This window comes from Pyrus communis, chromosome 3, assembly GCF_963583255.1.
Source record: "Pyrus communis chromosome 3, drPyrComm1.1, whole genome shotgun sequence".
NCBI classification, from domain to species: Eukaryota; Viridiplantae; Streptophyta; class Magnoliopsida; order Rosales; family Rosaceae; genus Pyrus; species Pyrus communis.
Window position 1 is genome coordinate 18,771,258 of NC_084805.1, and position 17,517 is coordinate 18,788,774.

Genomic DNA, 17,517 nt, shown 5'->3' on the forward strand with positions numbered 1-17,517 from the left:
TACCGTACAAGTGGCCAACGTGTGCCTGCTCTCTCCCAAGCATGACTCCAGCTTGCTCACCCTCTCTAATAATTTTACCACAAAACTCAAACACTATCGTATAATGTTATTATTCTACTCAAACATAACTCATATTTGTGTTTATAATCAGAATTGAAACCGAAACTATGCCAAACAAGTGCAGTATATCGACTTTTCTTATATTTATTGTCAGAATAGATCAACTTTGTTAACTATATATTATAACATTTGAAATAATAAAAATATGAGACAGTGTTCTTGTAACACACAAATTTTTTATTTATTTTATAAACGATAATATTAGTAGATTAAATTATTAATTGTTAAAAGAGAGGAGAATTGGTGAGGATTAAACCCTACTACGATACATAAACATCATCACTTTCTAGCACTACGGTAAAAGCAACCTGCAATTTTTCCTCAAATAATGCTATTCACACATTTATTTTTGTTAATTTTTTACTTTCTTCAATTTATTTGATTTGACGATCAAAATTAAAAAAAAAAAAAAAAAAAACGAAATATCACATCCCCGCCCGGGCATATCACTTCCCGAGCCCGTTCCATTACCGTAGCACGATATTGTCCGCTTTGGGCTTACCATTCCCTCACGGTTTTGTTTTTGGGAACTCACGAACAACTTTCTAGTGGATCACCCATCATGGGATTGCTCTAGCCCCCTTCTCGCTTAACTTCGGAGTTCCTACGGAACCCGAAGCCAGTGAGCTCCCAAAAGGCCTCTTGCTAGGTAAGGATGAGAATATACATTTAAGGATCACTTCTCTGGACGATGTGAGATGTTACATGAAAAGTGAAAATATGTACTATTTCTCCTCTATCTCTCACATTTCCAAAATTCCTCAACTTTAACAGCCTTCAATGGGTTTGTTGACGTCCTCCGCTTTGCTCTGCCTTGAATATTCTGTTGACACACAAGTTCATCAAAATTCATAGGAATCACGGGTCCAAATCACGCGTGATATCACCGCTTGCGTAAATCGCGGTTTACGAGGAAGCAGGTGACAGTCGGGAGAGCAATCACGCACTGACACCCAGCGGCTTCGGTTCCCTCTCCCCCAATCACCTCTTCCGTCTCACGGGTTTTCGGTTTATACGGCTCTCGTCTATTTCCTGTGGGCTCCGTCGGTTAGCATTTGACCGTTCTTTCAAGCTTTACAGGCCTTCTCTCTCTCTTTTTTGGTTCAGTTATTTTTCGATATTTTAATTTCTGTAGAGGTCCAAATGAGGAGAGAGGATCCTCGTTGGATCCGCTTTGTGAGGATTTAAGAAAATTTTCAATCATATTCGTTCATCGTGTATCATGCGGTCAGTTTTCTTCAGGTATTGTTTATATTCAATTTTAAATAAAAAAAAATTTAAAATAATTTCTGATCTCACGATGTACGATGAACGAATGTGCTTTGAAGATCCCCGGGATCCTCACTCCCAAATGAGCACTTGCTTTTGGCTCGTTCCGACTTGCAAATCATTTGTCGACACGCTTATAGGCTCTGTCTGGTATATATGATGGGATGAGTTATTTCCAATTAAATTGGACTTGTAGCCCATCTAATATTTGACAAGAAAAATTGTAACACAGACTGGATTGGCAACAAATCCAAAATAAGCGAAAATATGATGGGTTATGTAGCCCATCCATGCCAATTCAATCCTATCCCTAAAACCTAATCTCATCCAGCTCACCAACGAGCCCATAATGTATATATATAAACGCTCGAGCAATAATCAGTTAATGACTTAATACAATGCTAACCGGTAACAATTCGTATGGACTCATCTTACAAAATTCCACATAATATTAACCTACCGTTTTTTAGTTCATCATTAAAATATTACTCATCCAATAATTCACCTAGAACAGAATCCGTTTAGTTATCTGACCTAACAAATAAACAAACAATATTGTCGATAAACAGTAAAATGTGCATAATAGTAATAATCAAAAGACCAAATGATTTTTGATTCGACTGACTTTTTACAAGAATAATCTATGAATAAAGACTTAAAAAATGATCGGTTCATATCTAAATTTATCTAGCATTTTACCTAAATTTTTCCTTTTGTGTTTTCATTGACTTCTTTGTGCTTTTCGTTAACACTAGAATGAAATAATAATTCATTTGTACAATGTAGATTAAGAAGTGTTATTTTGTAAACATACATTATACACTAGTAATGATATATGAAGGAATACTCCTAGAGCAACCAAAGTTCCAAATATGTACAATCATCATAGTGACTCATAGTCCTTGATATGAACCCTAAACCGAAATCTAACTTGCGGAAGAAGCAAAGCATTTCCAACATTAGGAGGCATTCGGCCTCACCACACCGGCGACAAATGCAATTCGAGAAGAAAACTAACCAGGTCTGGGTTCAACATGACTTCCTGGAACCTGCATTTTAAGAAAACATATATAAAGGCTGCGCTCAAGATGCAGCGTTACTGGTTTTCAAATGAAAGAGTGGGTTGGGAATCATCTTGTTCATCTCCAGTATTAGTGACGGCAGCCTGGGCAGCTAATCTATTCTCGGCCTCCTCCTGAGCCACGGTAGATAAGGCGGCAGAAATGAGTCCTTCTGATGAAGCTTGTGAAGTAATATTACTGATGAGAAGAGCAAGAGAACGATCATCTAAGCGTCCTGTCACTAGTTTTAACTGATTACGAATCGATTCTATGCGTACATGCTCAAGCCTGTGTTCTGGTGTATGCTGTTGATTGAAGCGACCTGGAAGCTTGGACCTTGTATTATAACAATGGCTGCAAAGGTCGAATCCCATTTTCTCGGTACAGTCTATGCATTTGTATCTATCGCCAATGATTGGATACATCTGCAAACCAAAACCAAGATGCTGAGATTCTCAGATAACATCAAACTGATTAGCAATAGATGTCACTCAACGACCCTTAACCCAAACGTAGAGCACAAACATGACCTAAAATCAAAGGATGCAAACACAACAGGCAGTGAAGTAGTATCATCTACAATGAAGTCTAGCAAAGGCGTAGCAAATGTTTAAGCATCATGAATCCAACAAACATGCACAATTGCCAAATACTTTCAGAAATATTGGACCTATACTTTGTGTATATACTAGGGCTTACCAAGAACGAAGTGACATATATAGTTTCTGGTCCTGATCATTGGAGTACATACTGTCGCAATGTCAAAGTTAAAGTCTACGGTGGGAATATTTTGCCCACACATGTTTTAGGCTTTCGGCATGTATCAACATCTAGTCCAAAATACTAAATTATTGCTAAGATATTCGCAGTTCATCTCCTCAAACCCATGAAAGTTGTCGCCAAGGATAATTCTTTAGAGTAATGGTCATGCACGGATGCCATGTCACCAAAATCACAGCATCAATTTGCAGGTAAAGGAAGGGTGTTAGAAATTTACCCCACAAGAATCACAGCCACATCCTGGGTGAATCTCTGAGTTAGGGTCAGACCACCATGATAACTTCTCTCCTTTGTTACCATCTTTTGTCGTACCTGCAAGTACACACGAACAATGTCATTGCCAAAATATAAGATATGCAAGATTCACATCATAGCAGTAAATCAGCACGGCATGTAAGCTCAACCTTAGGCTATACATCAGCAACATCATACAAGGTACAATTCGTGTGTAGAATGCATAAACATTCTATGGTTGATACTAAGGCAAAAGAGAGAAAAAGGTATTAATTTCTGCGGTATTTGATAATTACAAGCCTTGATTAAGCAAGTTTGAAGCCCTTACTGTATCATTGCTTGTTAGTACAGAGGAATTCTGACTCATCAGGCAAGAAGCTTTTCTAAACCATACTTAGTTGTTTTCAATTTAGCTTCAGTGAAATGATTGAGGATAACCATTCAAGAAACAAAGCAAGCCATGTGAATTGAGGAAATACGATTAAATTGGGTAGCAAATAAGTTTTGGAAAGGTTATTCATACAGCTATATCTTTTTTGCATTTCCTGATGCAATTCCAACCCTAGGATGCCTAAGTAATACTGGGAAATCATATAATCTCTCCTTCATCTATTTTCTAACCATGCATAACCGATGAGTGAATCAATATTAATGCAGTTAACACCAAGATAGACCCAAAACATCAGAATAATGGAACTGAGCACTAGTTAACATACAGCCAGCTCGGTTCTCATGCGTGAGATCTGCTTGTTTAAACTGCACAGCATCTCTTCTCAGGGCATATTCTTTAGGAAATTGCTCCTCCAGAAAGCAGCCAAGCTCCAAACAAACTTTTGGAAATTCTGACGGGTGACAACTTTGACAAACTTTACATGTAAGCATCTGTTCATCCGGGTTGACAATACAACTTTCACAATATACTGTATTATGAAAAATAACGAAGATTAGAATAATAGCACACCAATATGGTACTTTTGAGAACAGAGGACTGAAACCTGATAACATAAAGTTCAATAACTTGAGCATTCATACCGTGGCCACAGTTAAGAACCACAGGATGAAACAATAGTTGCTCGCATGCGGCACATAGCACATCAGCAACTGAAATTCGGATCCGACTCCCACAATCCATATTTAACAGGGAATTCTTTTCTTCGTCAGCAACATTCCCAATTCCCTCACAAACACCACAATGGGCTTCCTTAGGAACATTCGTACTATTCTGAATACGTGGGCTGGACTCAATTTTCTTCACATTTTCACAACATCTTCTACAAGCAGAATTGGCCAGAACATTGGAGCATTGACTAGCTTCAGAGCTGCTTGAATGCGTATCGAACTGCGGCGAGAAGGAGCCAAGTATCTTCTCTTCCTCTGCGACATGCACACGGCAACAATAAAAGCAATCAGAATTATACAAAAACTGACCAGAGCGAAATCAAATCTATAAGAATAACTTTCAACAACCAACTACAGAAGAAATCCCTCAAGCAGTGAATGAATGCTAAATGCTAACTAACAGGATAAGACCAAGGTACGAACTGAGACATGTTTTTTATTTGCCAGCAATGCTTTTATACCGACCACAGACAGAAATACGATCACTAATCACAACAGATAGGATTCAATATGAATAACTGTCATCACTAAAGAAACTAACACAAACAACAAGATAATAATCAGTTTACTCAAAGATAAAAATACAAAAGCGAGCATATATACCGAGAATTTGCAATTCCCTTCTCCTATAGGCAACAGGATACTTCTTCAGCAGCAAAAAATGAAGCATTTGACAGATCGTCGGAAAGTAATTATACGGATGCCTACAAAGCAGACAATAAGATTGGCGCTCACGGCTCATTGATCTATGCACACACCAGAAACACGAAATGTGCCCACAAGCTGCAAACCCCACAATAAAAACCGATAATTTCTAATTAACATTAATAAAACAATAATTACAACAAAATATCTAATCAAATAATCAAAAGTATGTCGATGTAATTAAAGTCAAACAGACTTACAGAGCACTATAGGTTTGTGCAGAAGATCCCTGCCCCATTGGAAACAAAAACGCACAGCATTAGGTAAGATTCTACAAGTTTCTCAATCGCATTTCGGAAGACGAATTGATCGGAAATCGGAGATAGTGGATTCGGGAAACTTACCGGCAAACGCAGCAGAGGAAGGAGTCGGAGACTTCCTCCTCCGGTTGAACGCCGCCGTCTGCGATTTCCATCATTCGGTGAACGGATTCGTCCATTGGAAGCAGCACAGAGATTTTGGGGACAGCTGCGAAAACCTAGAGTTATACAGAGAGAGTGATGAGGGTTTGCATACACAGGGATTTTTATGAGCTGCTTATTTCTGCTGAACGTCACATCGAAGACGCATATTCAAGCGGTAACTAATTGATTGCCCACGGAATGCCGGCTACACTTTTCTATTTTCAATGGCGCTGAACAGGGGTTGGGATGTAAATTCCATTTTGTAATTTGAATACGGGGGTGTGATGGTTGGATTTTGATCATTGAATCCTTAACCAATACCCTAACGCCAACAAGTCTCAAGATATTTAATACTCTGAATCATGCCAAAAAAAATCTCAGTCGACGGCAAATGAAGCATTTTTACTCATTATCCTATTTATCATTTTTAGATGAGTTTGAATTTCGAAATTCGTATAATGAATAAGCACAAATCTCAAAATTCAAACTCATCTAACGATGATAAATATCATTACCAACGGTTAAGAATGGTGAACAAAAATGCACTCATGAACGAAAGAATACCGGTCATAGTGAGTACAATTTTGATTTGGAAATTGTAAAAGATAATTTACATAATCCTAAAATTAATAGATTATATTAGATATTAATAGTTTATTTGGTAAATACTTTTAAATGACTGAAAACATCTTTACAAAAAATCTTTTTGAGTTCTAAAAGGTGTCTTCTACAAAAATCACCAGTTATGTATTTCTTACAAAAAGAAATGCTTTTTAAAATTAATTTACATTTTTACTAATAATTGATTTCAAATACATTTTCTCTAAAATTACTTTCAATCATTTAAAAAATTAACAGATTATATTTGGTTAAAAGAGCTAAACCCATCGATAGTAAAAAACGTACTAGTACATTATTTGTCAAGGTTTAACTAGGATCATCAAATTACCATATAATATTATTACTTGGAAAACCCTGGCATATAAAGCTATTTACTACAAATACTACACTTCAAGCACTGCACATTCAACTCTACATATCTGCGACTCTGAGTCAGTCTCCCCTCCAGATTTCTGCACCGAAGCCTCTCCGAGGATTTTAAGCTTCGATTCACTTCCATAACTTGACGGAGCTGTCATGGCTTGCCGACGCAACCATTCCAGTGTCAGGTGACTGCGCCAGAGCCGAGATTATATTCTCGTGTGCCGCAATTGTCATGCTCTTGTTCTCAGCCATGTTCCACAGCTCCAAAGACTAGCTCACAAGCATGAAAGCGGCTATTAGCATTAATCGTGGGTTACCATTGTCAATGCAGTTACTACGAATATCATCATAGCTACTTTTTTTCGTTTATGAATGAAGCTATTGCTAGAAGAGGTTAAAAATTTACCGAGATTCCTCCGATGACCAAGAGACTTGAATAACTTGGGTGAAAAACACACGAATGAAAATGGTTGCCGTTAGAGCTGAGCTCCTGAATACACTCTCCCGAAGCTAACGACCATATCTTCACCAAGTTCTGACTGACAGATGCCAGACAATCTCCATTTGCATTCCAACAAATGAAGTTTACAATGTCGGAGTGCCCCTGCGATTGAGGACGATGATTTAAACATATAACTAATTATACCTAAAGACTTGTTCCTAAAGCAACAGATTAGCATTAATCAGGTCCTCAGTTATTCAATCCCATATTTATAGACATGGTACCTGGAACGAGTGCATTTGTCTGTCAGTTTCAACATCAAAGATGGAAACTAATTTATCTGAGGCTGCTGCCAGTAGTTGTCCAGTTTTTGGCTGAAACCTCACTTGTGCAGTACCTCCCTGCCCCAAATGATCAAGATAATTTTTCCAAGTGTGAGTATAGCTTTTGTACAAATCACAAAACGCTTAACTTGGAAGAAAATAACAGAAGATTACAAACCTTCGAACTACGAGTACAAGAGAATGGGTTGATATTCCAGTACCGAATTTCATTGTCATGATCACAGAAACAAAATAAATCAGTCTTCTTCGGGTGGAAGTCAAGGGACATAATAGGTGAGTTGTGCCCCGTATATGCTTGTAAACAATAGTTTGGCTGCCACAATAAGATTAATAAGTCAACAACACTAGTACAATGAAAGTGCACTCACAAACTATGTAGCCTGTAAAACAAGGTTTCTCACGACTAAAGTTACAAAAGAATAAAAAGAATCTTGAAATTATTAATGTATTGAGGTACATTGTACGCCCCTGTTGTATCAGCCCAGACCATACATAAAGAGAGTAAAGACAATTACATTGGCTGCATCCCACAATCGTACAGATTTGTCAAAAGAAGCTGTTGCCAGCTGAGATGAATTTGGTCTAAACCGAACATCTGTGATAACTAACTTGTGTTCTTCGGCAGTACTCTGAGTCTGCAGAGTATCCATGTTCCAGAGAACAACCTGGTCCACATGACAAATGTTAATTATTCTCATTCCTTCAAGTTCCAATCTCAATCATACCTTTTCAGTACATGCATATAAATCATTAAAACATGTGCAGGAAAAAACACATGTGGAACAGCCATTTTGACCTCGATGGAAACTAGTAAGAACTGTCAAATCCAGTAGATATAATTTTTCATGTGAGTGAGCGTGTGTGGAACAAACTTTTTGACCTTGATAGAAACTAGAAAGAACTGTCAAATCCAGTAGATATATTTTTCATGTGAGCAAGCATGTGTGCGCAAGCGCGTACACACATTCTGATAATGTGCCAAATATCTTATATCATTTGCATGTCTTATTATACCATGTACATACCTTTTTGTCATGTCCTGCACTTGCCAGCAACTTCCCATCCGAAGAAAAGTGACAGCAAGTAACTTTGCTGTTTCTGGTCCGTATGCAGCCAACTTCACCAAACGTAAAACCTGAATGGGATAATGTGGCCACAGCTTAGGTAGAGTGAAGAAACTTGACCAACTCTCTGAATACAATGTGTAAACCTTCAAGTTACCTTTAGAGGAATCTTTATGGTGCTGTTTAGGACTCTGCTTTAATGTCCCATACAGATCCCTCCCGTCTCCCCCATCATTTGACAAAAACGATTCCACATTATCTTCTAGCGAACCAACATCTCCAAATCGGTCAATGTCATCCTGCACAGAAAACGATGCTATTAGAAGAAGAGTCGCTCTGGCTTTTCTACTTTCTCCGTTTCAGCATCCACGAGATATCAATATAATTTGATACTCAAAACACATTGATGATAAGTGATTCCTCAACAATAGAACCAAGCTTTTGGCAAAGTTTACTGACAACATTAAGCTTTTTGGGAAACCTTGATAAACTTATAATTAGAATGGCAGCTCAAGTACTCTTCACATCTAAATTTAAAGTCAGCCTACCAGTAAATTGGAAGACGAAGGAAGTCCTGTTCCTTCTGGATACATCATCAAGCTTTTTGGCATGCTGTTAACATGCTGCATGCTATTTGCTGTGTTAATTCCATCACCAGGCGTGTGTGTTGATGCTGGCGAACCAGGTGAAGGGCCAACAGTGTTTCCTGTGCCAGTGCTGTTGGCAGGTCCAGAGGAAGAGTGTTGTTTCCTTTTTCTGTTATTCTGCAGGAAAAACATCAACAAATGTTGATCAGCTTATCCAAAGCAGTAGTTCATCAGGCCCTATTTCAAAAGGCATAAGATTATACAAGGAATCATATCAATGTTGTCCAAAATTTGGTTCTCTGAAGTATCTAATGTTTCATAATAAGCTCGTAAATATGACAAAGAAAAAGTGCCTTGCCCAAACTTGGATCCCTAACCAAGGACATACAGAAAGAGTATAAAGTTTAAGTATGCACAACTATGCACAACCTGTTGCAGTTGCTGCTGTGGCAATTGTTCATGTTGTTGAGAGGAAGGGTGCTGCATCTGAGCCATTTTTATCTATTGAACACCAACAAAGCCTCAGAAAACGAAAATCAAAACCTTTCAAAGGATGTAAGTTTATGGAAACAAAAAATATCTATGGACAAACTCAGAAATCACATGAAATGATGACTGATCAAACCAGGGAAACTCATTAAAAGCCAAAAGGACAAATTAGCAGAAAATGGAGCAGGAGCATTAACGACAATCGATTTACCAGCATCCTAAACTATAGAAACCCAACATTCACAAATGGGTCATGTATACTCTTTTTGTCTTTCAGGATTTAAAATGAAAGAGAAAAAACAAAAAAGAGGGATTAGCATACAATTCCCTACTTTAAGCACCTGAAGTTTGATTGGAGCAAGCATAACATGCACAATGTAGAATACTTAAGTTCTTAATCACTGTACAACAAAGACGCCACATGCTAAAATTAGAAAGGTAAAGATTAGCATATTTATGAAAACAGTGTAATAACAAATTTTCAACTCTTTCTGTCTATAAGTGTGTGCCTACCATGAATCCTAATCCTCATCAGATACATGAGAAAGGTTACCTTTGGTGAACTTGATAAAACAGGAGAGGACATAGATCCATCATTTCTGGTAGATGGACCGTCTTTTGCATTCAAGTTACCCCTAGGCAGTCCAGAAAATCTGCGAGGATCCATATCTCCGTAATTTGTGGAATTACGAAGGTTATTTTGTGCCTGAGCTTGTGCCAAAACTTGCTGTTGTTGAGATGCCAAAAGGAGTTGATTTTGGGTCTGAAGATTTGGCTTCTGCATTTGTACACCCAAATTTGGTCGTAATTGGTCGATTCCCTGTATTATGGAGTAGTTTTGCAACTAAGAGTTAAATCCACACTAGATAGAAAAAACAACCAAGGAGAGAAAGCCATATATTACTTACAGTTAGAGGCCAACCCTTCAAGGGAAGACCTGTAATACCTTGATTCAATCCTGAAGGAAGAAAGGAAGCATTCATATGTGAAATGTCTGAGCATATAGATCATATTTAACTGTAGGGCCGTATCTGACAATGATAAGGTCAAGTGATGTCACCTGCACTGCTCAGTCCAGATTTTGACTGTAAAATTGCTTGTCCATAAATTGATGAAGGATCCATAGGCAAACTTTTCTGAGGTGTACCTAAGCTAACTTCGGTTTTGATGTCCTACAATGTCCACAAGTCGACATACTAATTGCTCAGTATGCTAGAAAAGAAGAGGCAAAGAAACTAATAAATTTGAACAAAGAAATGCACGAATAGTAAAAGTAATAGTCTGAGACTCTGAGTAGTTACAGTGGTTAAAGGAGTTCGGGCCTGAATTTGCTGAAAACCAGCAGGCATGTTCCCAGAATTGCCTTGTACCAACTGGCTGAATCAACGAGAACTAAACAAATGAATGACCCATTCTAGCCAGGAAAGAAATGAACAAAAAAAAAGCTCAAATACATGCAAAAACTAAGGAGAAGTTACCCTTGTGGATTTGCAGCTGATTTGAGCAGGGCCATCCTACTGGCATCAATGAGCGTAGGGGATGCCTCTGAATCCATCGGGTGAGGGTGTTTCATACGATCTTCATACATTTTCATGGCTAGCACACTGGCTGACGGTTGACCCATGACTCCCTCAGAATTTATAGCATTTATAGCACCACCAAGGGCAGGATGATTAGGATCCCTGCGCTGTAACTGGGCACTGCGCTGCTGCAAATGCTGCAGCTGCTGCATTTGTAGCTGTTGTTGCTCCCTTGCCTTAACTTGCTGTGCCATCATTTCATGAAGGCATATTCAGAAAGAAATAAAAATGCCCAAGCAATAAATTTCTTTTTTTCCTGAAAAGATATTTCTAAAATGATAAAATCTAAATATAACGCAAAATAAAGGAACCTCAATGTAAGCTGCAGCAGCCTCCGAATGCTTCTCATTTGTCCTTGCAATGAATATGTCCCAAAAGACAGACCACCATTCAAAGAGGAATCCTCCTGGTGCATCAATTGCTGCATATTCAAATCTAAAACAGGTTTATTTCTCCAGAAATTCTCAACACATATACTGACACTATTCGCAACAAAATCTTTATTAAAAAAAAAAAAAAAAAGAACCTACATACTATCAAATCATGCCATCCCAGTGAACAATTTGGGCATAAACAATGATACAAAATATTGTTGTGCAAATGCATGCTAAGCAGAATCTTCTAAAACATAATCAGTAAGTGCATTGCGAATGAATTAAAAGTTGGCAACATTACCTACTGGATCTGTAGCAACCTTCCCTTCTGTCATAAACGCATTTGCAGAAGCAAGCAATTTTCTTTTCAACAAATAGTCATGAATATAAACATCAAGCCTGAAGCATACAACAAAATCAACAATTGGGTACATATCGAACCAATGATCAACATATGGCAGTAAAACGAAAGCAACAGCACCCAACAAAAAGTAAATACCAATAGAGAAAAAAATTACATGCAGATTAAAAGCAAAAATGATGAATGCAAATACTTACATCTTATCGGCTTCCCAATTACTCTGCGCCATGTTTTACCTTTGTTAAGTAAGTGCAAACAAAGAAATCACCAGCAAAATCGCTGCTTTGTCTGCAATTATACATCACCCATAGCTTCAGATACCCTCTTAAAGTAAATTCAACTAAATTTAAATTTAAATGGGCAAAAAAATAAGGAATTCCACCGTTACTATGAGTATTTCACAATCATTAGCTCAATTATCATCTATATGAATTACATTTAACTTTTTTACGTATCTAAAACAAAATCATATAATGCACAACTCCATGAATTTTCTCCCTCCATTGTCCTGGATTTTCCGAGCAACCAAACAGAGCAAAAACTCCAAAACCAAAATCAAAAACAAAAACAAAAACAAAAAAATCACAGAATTCTAACAATTCTACAGCGCCATTCAGCTAAAAACCATACCAGTGAACCAACCGATCAAATCCTACAGCGCCATTCCGCGAGATCTCCACCTCATACCTAACGCGAACTGAATCAACCAAAACTGAAAAACAAAACCACAAAAAAAATTCAGCTGAGTTCAGTCTAAGACCATTTCAAAAAAGCCTCCAAACAAATTGAAATACGCTGTGTGATCTGAGACCTTACGCGCTCAATCGAGTTCAAACGGTGTGAAAAAATTCCCCGGAATTTTATAATTTTCCCGATAAAATAATGCACTCTTGTTCTCAGAGTGTAACAGTGAAAGAGAAAAGCGGAGAAGGAATCGTCGAACGAAGATATTAACAGAGGAAGGTTTTTAGGTTCGGAGCCGAATCTTAGGCTCGGTATAACGTTTGTGTAACTTTGTTGTCTGAGGGATGTGAGCTTCGGAATTTGGTTCGGACTTCGGCGTTAAGGTGATGGATGGTTTAGTGCGTTTCCACATCGGCCTATTGGGGTTGGTCGGTTGTGGGACCCACTGATTAATGAATAATACGTGTAACAATTTTTCCTTAAAAATATACGAGTACAGATCATCTCCGGATCTAAAAAAATTGAGCCCAAATATCAAATAATTCGAGCGGTTAAAATTTGATCTAATGGTTACGAACAAGGAGTTTCTTTAAAAGTTATAATAATTGTAACCGTTAAATCAAATTTTAACAGTCCAAATCATTTAATCTTTAAGCTCAGTTTTTTTAGATTTAGTAAATATCTGTACTAAAAAGTATCCATTGATCCTTTGCTTTGTGCCACACATCCATTCATCTTTTTTTTTCGTTCATCCTTTGTTTGATCATATGGATCTCACCTTAATATCTAAGATTAAGAATATAAGTTCATGTAATTTGATCAACAATGTGACTAAGTGGTGGTTGAATGTAACTTTGATGAACAAGACTCTAAATTACAATTTCCATTACCCAATTTAACCTCTTTCAAAATAACTTTTAAAAACCTAAACAAACATAAATAAAAAAATTAATAAAAAAAAACAACAAATGTGTTACGAAACAGAAAAAGAAAAAAATAATACGTACACCGAATTTCGACTGCTACTCCCTCCAACAAGCCACCTCACCAGCGACGACTCATTCTCTTTCACCGCCGGCCAACCCTCCTTTGCCCCCTCTTTGTCTTCTATCTTCTCAAACTAATGATCAAATATTAAGATCGCATTCAATTCTGATGATGGCAATACAATCCCAACTTCCCATCTTTAAATTTAGGAAAAAGAGACTCAAAAGAATTTGGGTGTGAAGAATTTATTAGCAGACTATTGGTGTAGTCAATTTGGAATTCAGAGAATTTTAATAGACATTTTTTAAGTGACAGATTTCAAAGGATTTTAATAGATTCTACAAGTCTATACAGATTTTGGTAGATTTATATGGATTTTTATTATAGATTTATATGGATTTCTTAAGATTTGTGTAGACTTCTTTCATGAATTTTTATCAAAGTTATAAGTGACTAATACATTTCTTCCCAATTTGTTCTTCCACCATTTCAAATTATAAGTTATACATATTGGAAAAGGATCCTCGCCGGATCATTTTCCTGGGGATCCGGGAGATCTCGTGATCGTGTCCATTCATCGTACATCGTGTAGTCAAAAATAATTTGAAATTTAAAATGTAAATAGTACCTAACGAAAATTAACTGCACGATGTATGATGAACGGATACGATCACAGGATCCCCCAGATCCCAATGAAAAGGATCCGGCGATGATCATTTTCCATACATATCAACCCAAAATCTAAGCAACATTAAATTCATGTCAAAAATTGCCACAACATTACAAATATTGAACAAAAGCAATTAAAACCAACATTTTACAACCCGTTCTAAAAATAAGTGTACAATTACGATTATACCCTTGTGTTGGATTTTATATCTGACCCAAACCTTTAGGCTGTGCAACCTACCAACCCAAAACCGGCCCATTGTTTTCCCCTCTCCCGTGACTACCCCACCTCTCGAAAACACTCTCTCTCACCTCTCTCACAATTTTTCCTCACCATCTCTGCAAAACACTTCCTTTAGCACCGAGAGCTTTAGCTTTCACCATTTCTCTTTTCCCCCAACTAATCGAACCTCAAATTCATATATTGGAGTTTTCTGGGAAGCGAGGAATCCATTGGGGGTTTTGCATGCATCATCGAGGCACCTTATGGTGCTTTGCCATTAACATCTAAGAACCTTGAGCTCTATCGTGAAAATAGGTGAGGTTTCCTGGTTCAATATTCAAATATTTAAATTTTTCTTGCGTCTTTGATGAGTTGGGGTTGAGTTTTGGATTATTTATTCATGCGTGCTTGTGTTCTTCGAATCCCCAGGTTTTTTTCAAGTGAACCCAACAACTTGCGAGCCAATTTCCAACCTGTTTAAACCGTCTTCAGTCCCCAAATTGGTAAATTCTTGTTCTCCTCTTCCTTAGCTTCACTTTGGTTTGAAAATCATTGGAGATGGTGGAGATTTAACCCCAAATCGGAGTCGGAGAAATTTCCCGGCCAAAATCCTTAGAATCCGGCTTTCTCCTTCGTTGGGTCCAGTGACCTGTGAGCCCAATCGGGTCGACCTGACCTGCCACCTAAACTAGAACCAAATCCAACCTGTCATTCGGCCTAATTCATTAACCCATTAACCCAAGCCCAATCTGTTTACCCTAGCCCAAACCCAATCCTTTAAACCTGGCCTAAAACTTGACCTAATCACCCTAACCCGGTCCAACCTATCAAGCCCAAGCCCATATCCGACCTGACCCGAGTCTAAACCCAATTACCACGGTTAGCGCATAGGCCGTGTGTGGGCGTAGTCATGGCCGATCCGTGCTGGAGGTATTGTGCTTCGTCGCCGTGCCGACAACTTTTTTGGCGACCCATCTCAACGCGTGCGACGGTGCGTGGCCTTTGCGTGGGGGAACCCGAGGTCCATCTTTAGGTTTTTTGATGTGCCGAATCCAAATCCGTTGTCTGTTTTCTTAAATTTTATCGTTTTAATAGCGTTTTATTAAATAGTCTCTATTTGTGTATACGTGCATCGGTTGGAAGTAATCCAGTCCTCCCTAATTTGAGTGGCTCCCCAGAAGCAGAGTATTTGTGAGTGGATCCCTTCTCAAATTGAATATTTTATAACTATGGGTCTAGCATGCATTTCCTATTTCATTATTTGAACATGACTTATATTGTGCTTTATGGATTTCTATATTTATGATTATTGAATTTACATTTTTCTAAAGGTTATGAACTATTAGTTTTATACGTATGAAATTCGGTGGATTTACGAATATGAATTAGCATGGATTTATTTGACGAGTTTTTTAGCTTTTGAGCTCTGGTGTTTTGGCATGAGTTTTTGAGTTATGTTTTCATTGATTATCTAGTGGGTTAGCACACAACACATACACACAACACGGGTATGTAGTCTATGGTCATAGAACACAATTAAGGATACTTATGTTATACCTCTAGCTTCACTGGCGAAACCAGTGTTGGACAGCTTCACTAGCCACAGCTAATATCGGTGTGTTATGCTATATATAGATATATTTCTTCTTTGGCGTAACCCAGAGTCGTACAACTTCACCTTCGAGTGATGGGGCCTACCATGTTTCTTCATTGGCATAACCCAGTGTTGTACAACTTTACCTTCGAGTGATGGACAGGTCATACCTTCGGGCGACTATGATACTCCTAGTTAATTTTATCATTGATTTGAGTTATGAGATTTTTGGGTTTTGCCTTCGGGCATTTCGATATCGTTTTTAGAGATGATTTTACGGCTACGAACATTTCCCGCATGCTAGAGTTTTAGAAAAACCTATATGTAGTACATTATACGTTTTCAAAACAAGGGTTTATTATGTTCAGAAAGAATTCGGGTTCTGATTATTATTAGTATTAGTATAAATTATGGTCCACTCACCTTTTGTTTTTGTGCCCCCTCAGGACATAGTGACGAGGAATATGACACGAGCATCGAGGCATTTCCCTACTAGTGACTTTATGACCTTCCACTTGTGTATGATTCTTTATTATAATTGTAATTTGATTTCTTACCTTCACTCGTACTTCCGAGTAGTTGTGTGCTTTGGGCATATTTGTGCATCTTTTGTTTCGGATTTATGATTGTTGGACCTTCTGTTGCACACATGTTTAATTCAGAATCTTATTATTGTCTCCTAGCATTTGTATATTCAGAATCATCGTTATTTGTTAATGACTTTTGAATTACAGGTTCTCTTATATTATTGCGTATTTATATATTTATGGCTTTTGTCACTCTTGAATGTCGACTAACACGTGCCATCCATGTATCATTAGAATATCTGGGTTGGGGTGTGTCAAACATGAACTTCATTAGACCAAAAAGTGGAGCAAAAAAACCCAACTGATTCGTCAGATACTTCTTTGAAGCATTTAATCAAACAAACAGGCCAAATTTGCATAACCCTAACTCACCAAACTAGCAAAGGGAATTCCCCAAAAACAATCTCTTTCCATTTTCTATTCAAACAAAAACAAACATAATTAGCAAATACACGAATTGAATCAAATCCAAACAAAAAAACCCAATATTTTTTCAATTGCATGCGTCTAACCCACCCAAAAATTGTTACAGTTTTGGTAAATGCAAATTTTTTCTACACCCCAAAAAATTCAAGTTTTCACTCCTATTAAAGAAAAAGATTGTCTTGGTAAACAAAACAAACATATTCCAAAAGAATAATCAAGGGTAAATTACACTTTCATACCTTAAATACTATTTTATTTCAAAATAATACTTCCGTTACATTTTTCATCTATTGATTCGTTAAGTGTTGACGTGGCTGCCAAATGTATTACATGTGGCCAAAAAAAAAATATAAATTTGTTTTTTTTAAAACCTTAATCTTCAAAAAAATAAAATAAAATAAAATAAAATCAAAAGCTGCAACACATCCCT

At 37.5% G+C, this 17,517-nt stretch overlaps 2 protein-coding genes across 2 annotated transcripts; both read right to left on the reverse strand.

Annotated features, from left to right (window-relative positions):
* Positions 1–2,148: 2,148 nt before the first annotated feature.
* Positions 2,149–5,889, reverse strand: LOC137728980 (E3 ubiquitin-protein ligase PRT1-like). Its single transcript, XM_068467796.1, has 7 exons — positions 5,633–5,889; positions 5,489–5,517; positions 5,187–5,366; positions 4,497–4,838; positions 4,181–4,384; positions 3,448–3,542; positions 2,149–2,875 (listed from the first exon to the last, which is right to left on the reverse strand). The coding sequence occupies exons 1-7, from the start codon at positions 5,725–5,727 to the stop codon at positions 2,486–2,488; spliced, it is 1,335 nt and encodes a 444-aa protein (XP_068323897.1). The 5' UTR covers positions 5,728–5,889; the 3' UTR covers positions 2,149–2,485.
* Positions 5,890–6,545: 656 nt separating this feature from the next.
* Positions 6,546–12,855, reverse strand: LOC137727981 (transcriptional corepressor LEUNIG_HOMOLOG-like). Its single transcript, XM_068466846.1, has 19 exons — positions 12,734–12,855; positions 12,548–12,629; positions 12,115–12,205; positions 11,858–11,955; positions 11,494–11,603; positions 11,081–11,367; positions 10,904–10,979; positions 10,663–10,774; positions 10,511–10,560; positions 10,156–10,422; positions 9,543–9,614; positions 9,075–9,290; positions 8,684–8,825; positions 8,488–8,597; positions 7,978–8,127; positions 7,620–7,775; positions 7,403–7,519; positions 7,083–7,280; positions 6,546–6,946 (listed from the first exon to the last, which is right to left on the reverse strand). Exons 3-19 carry the CDS (start codon positions 12,144–12,146, stop codon positions 6,803–6,805), a joined length of 2,337 nt encoding a protein of 778 aa, XP_068322947.1. The 5' UTR covers positions 12,147–12,205; positions 12,548–12,629; positions 12,734–12,855; the 3' UTR covers positions 6,546–6,802.
* Between the last annotated feature and the right edge of the window lie 4,662 nt (positions 12,856–17,517).

Excerpts from the sequence above, each read along its gene's own strand:
- LOC137728980 (XM_068467796.1), bottom strand. The coding sequence starts at position 5,727 with ATGGACGAATCCGTTCACCGAATGATGGAAATCGCAGACGGCGGCGTT. Across the intron at positions 4,385-4,496 it reads GGTTCTTAACTGTGGCCACG|TATATTGTGAAAGTTGTATT; the intron begins GTATGAATGCTC and ends TTCATAATACAG. Across the intron at positions 2,876-3,447 it reads GTGGCTGTGATTCTTGTGGG|ATGTATCCAATCATTGGCGA; the intron begins GTAAATTTCTAA and ends TTTGGTTTGCAG.
- LOC137727981 (XM_068466846.1), bottom strand. The coding sequence starts at position 12,146 with ATGGCGCAGAGTAATTGGGAAGCCGATAAGAT. Across the intron at positions 9,615-10,155 it reads TTTTATCAAGTTCACCAAAG|ATAAAAATGGCTCAGATGCA; the intron begins GTAACCTTTCTC and ends GGTGTTCAATAG. Across the intron at positions 7,776-7,977 it reads GATTGTGGGATGCAGCCAAT|CCAAACTATTGTTTACAAGC; the intron begins GTAATTGTCTTT and ends TTATTGTGGCAG.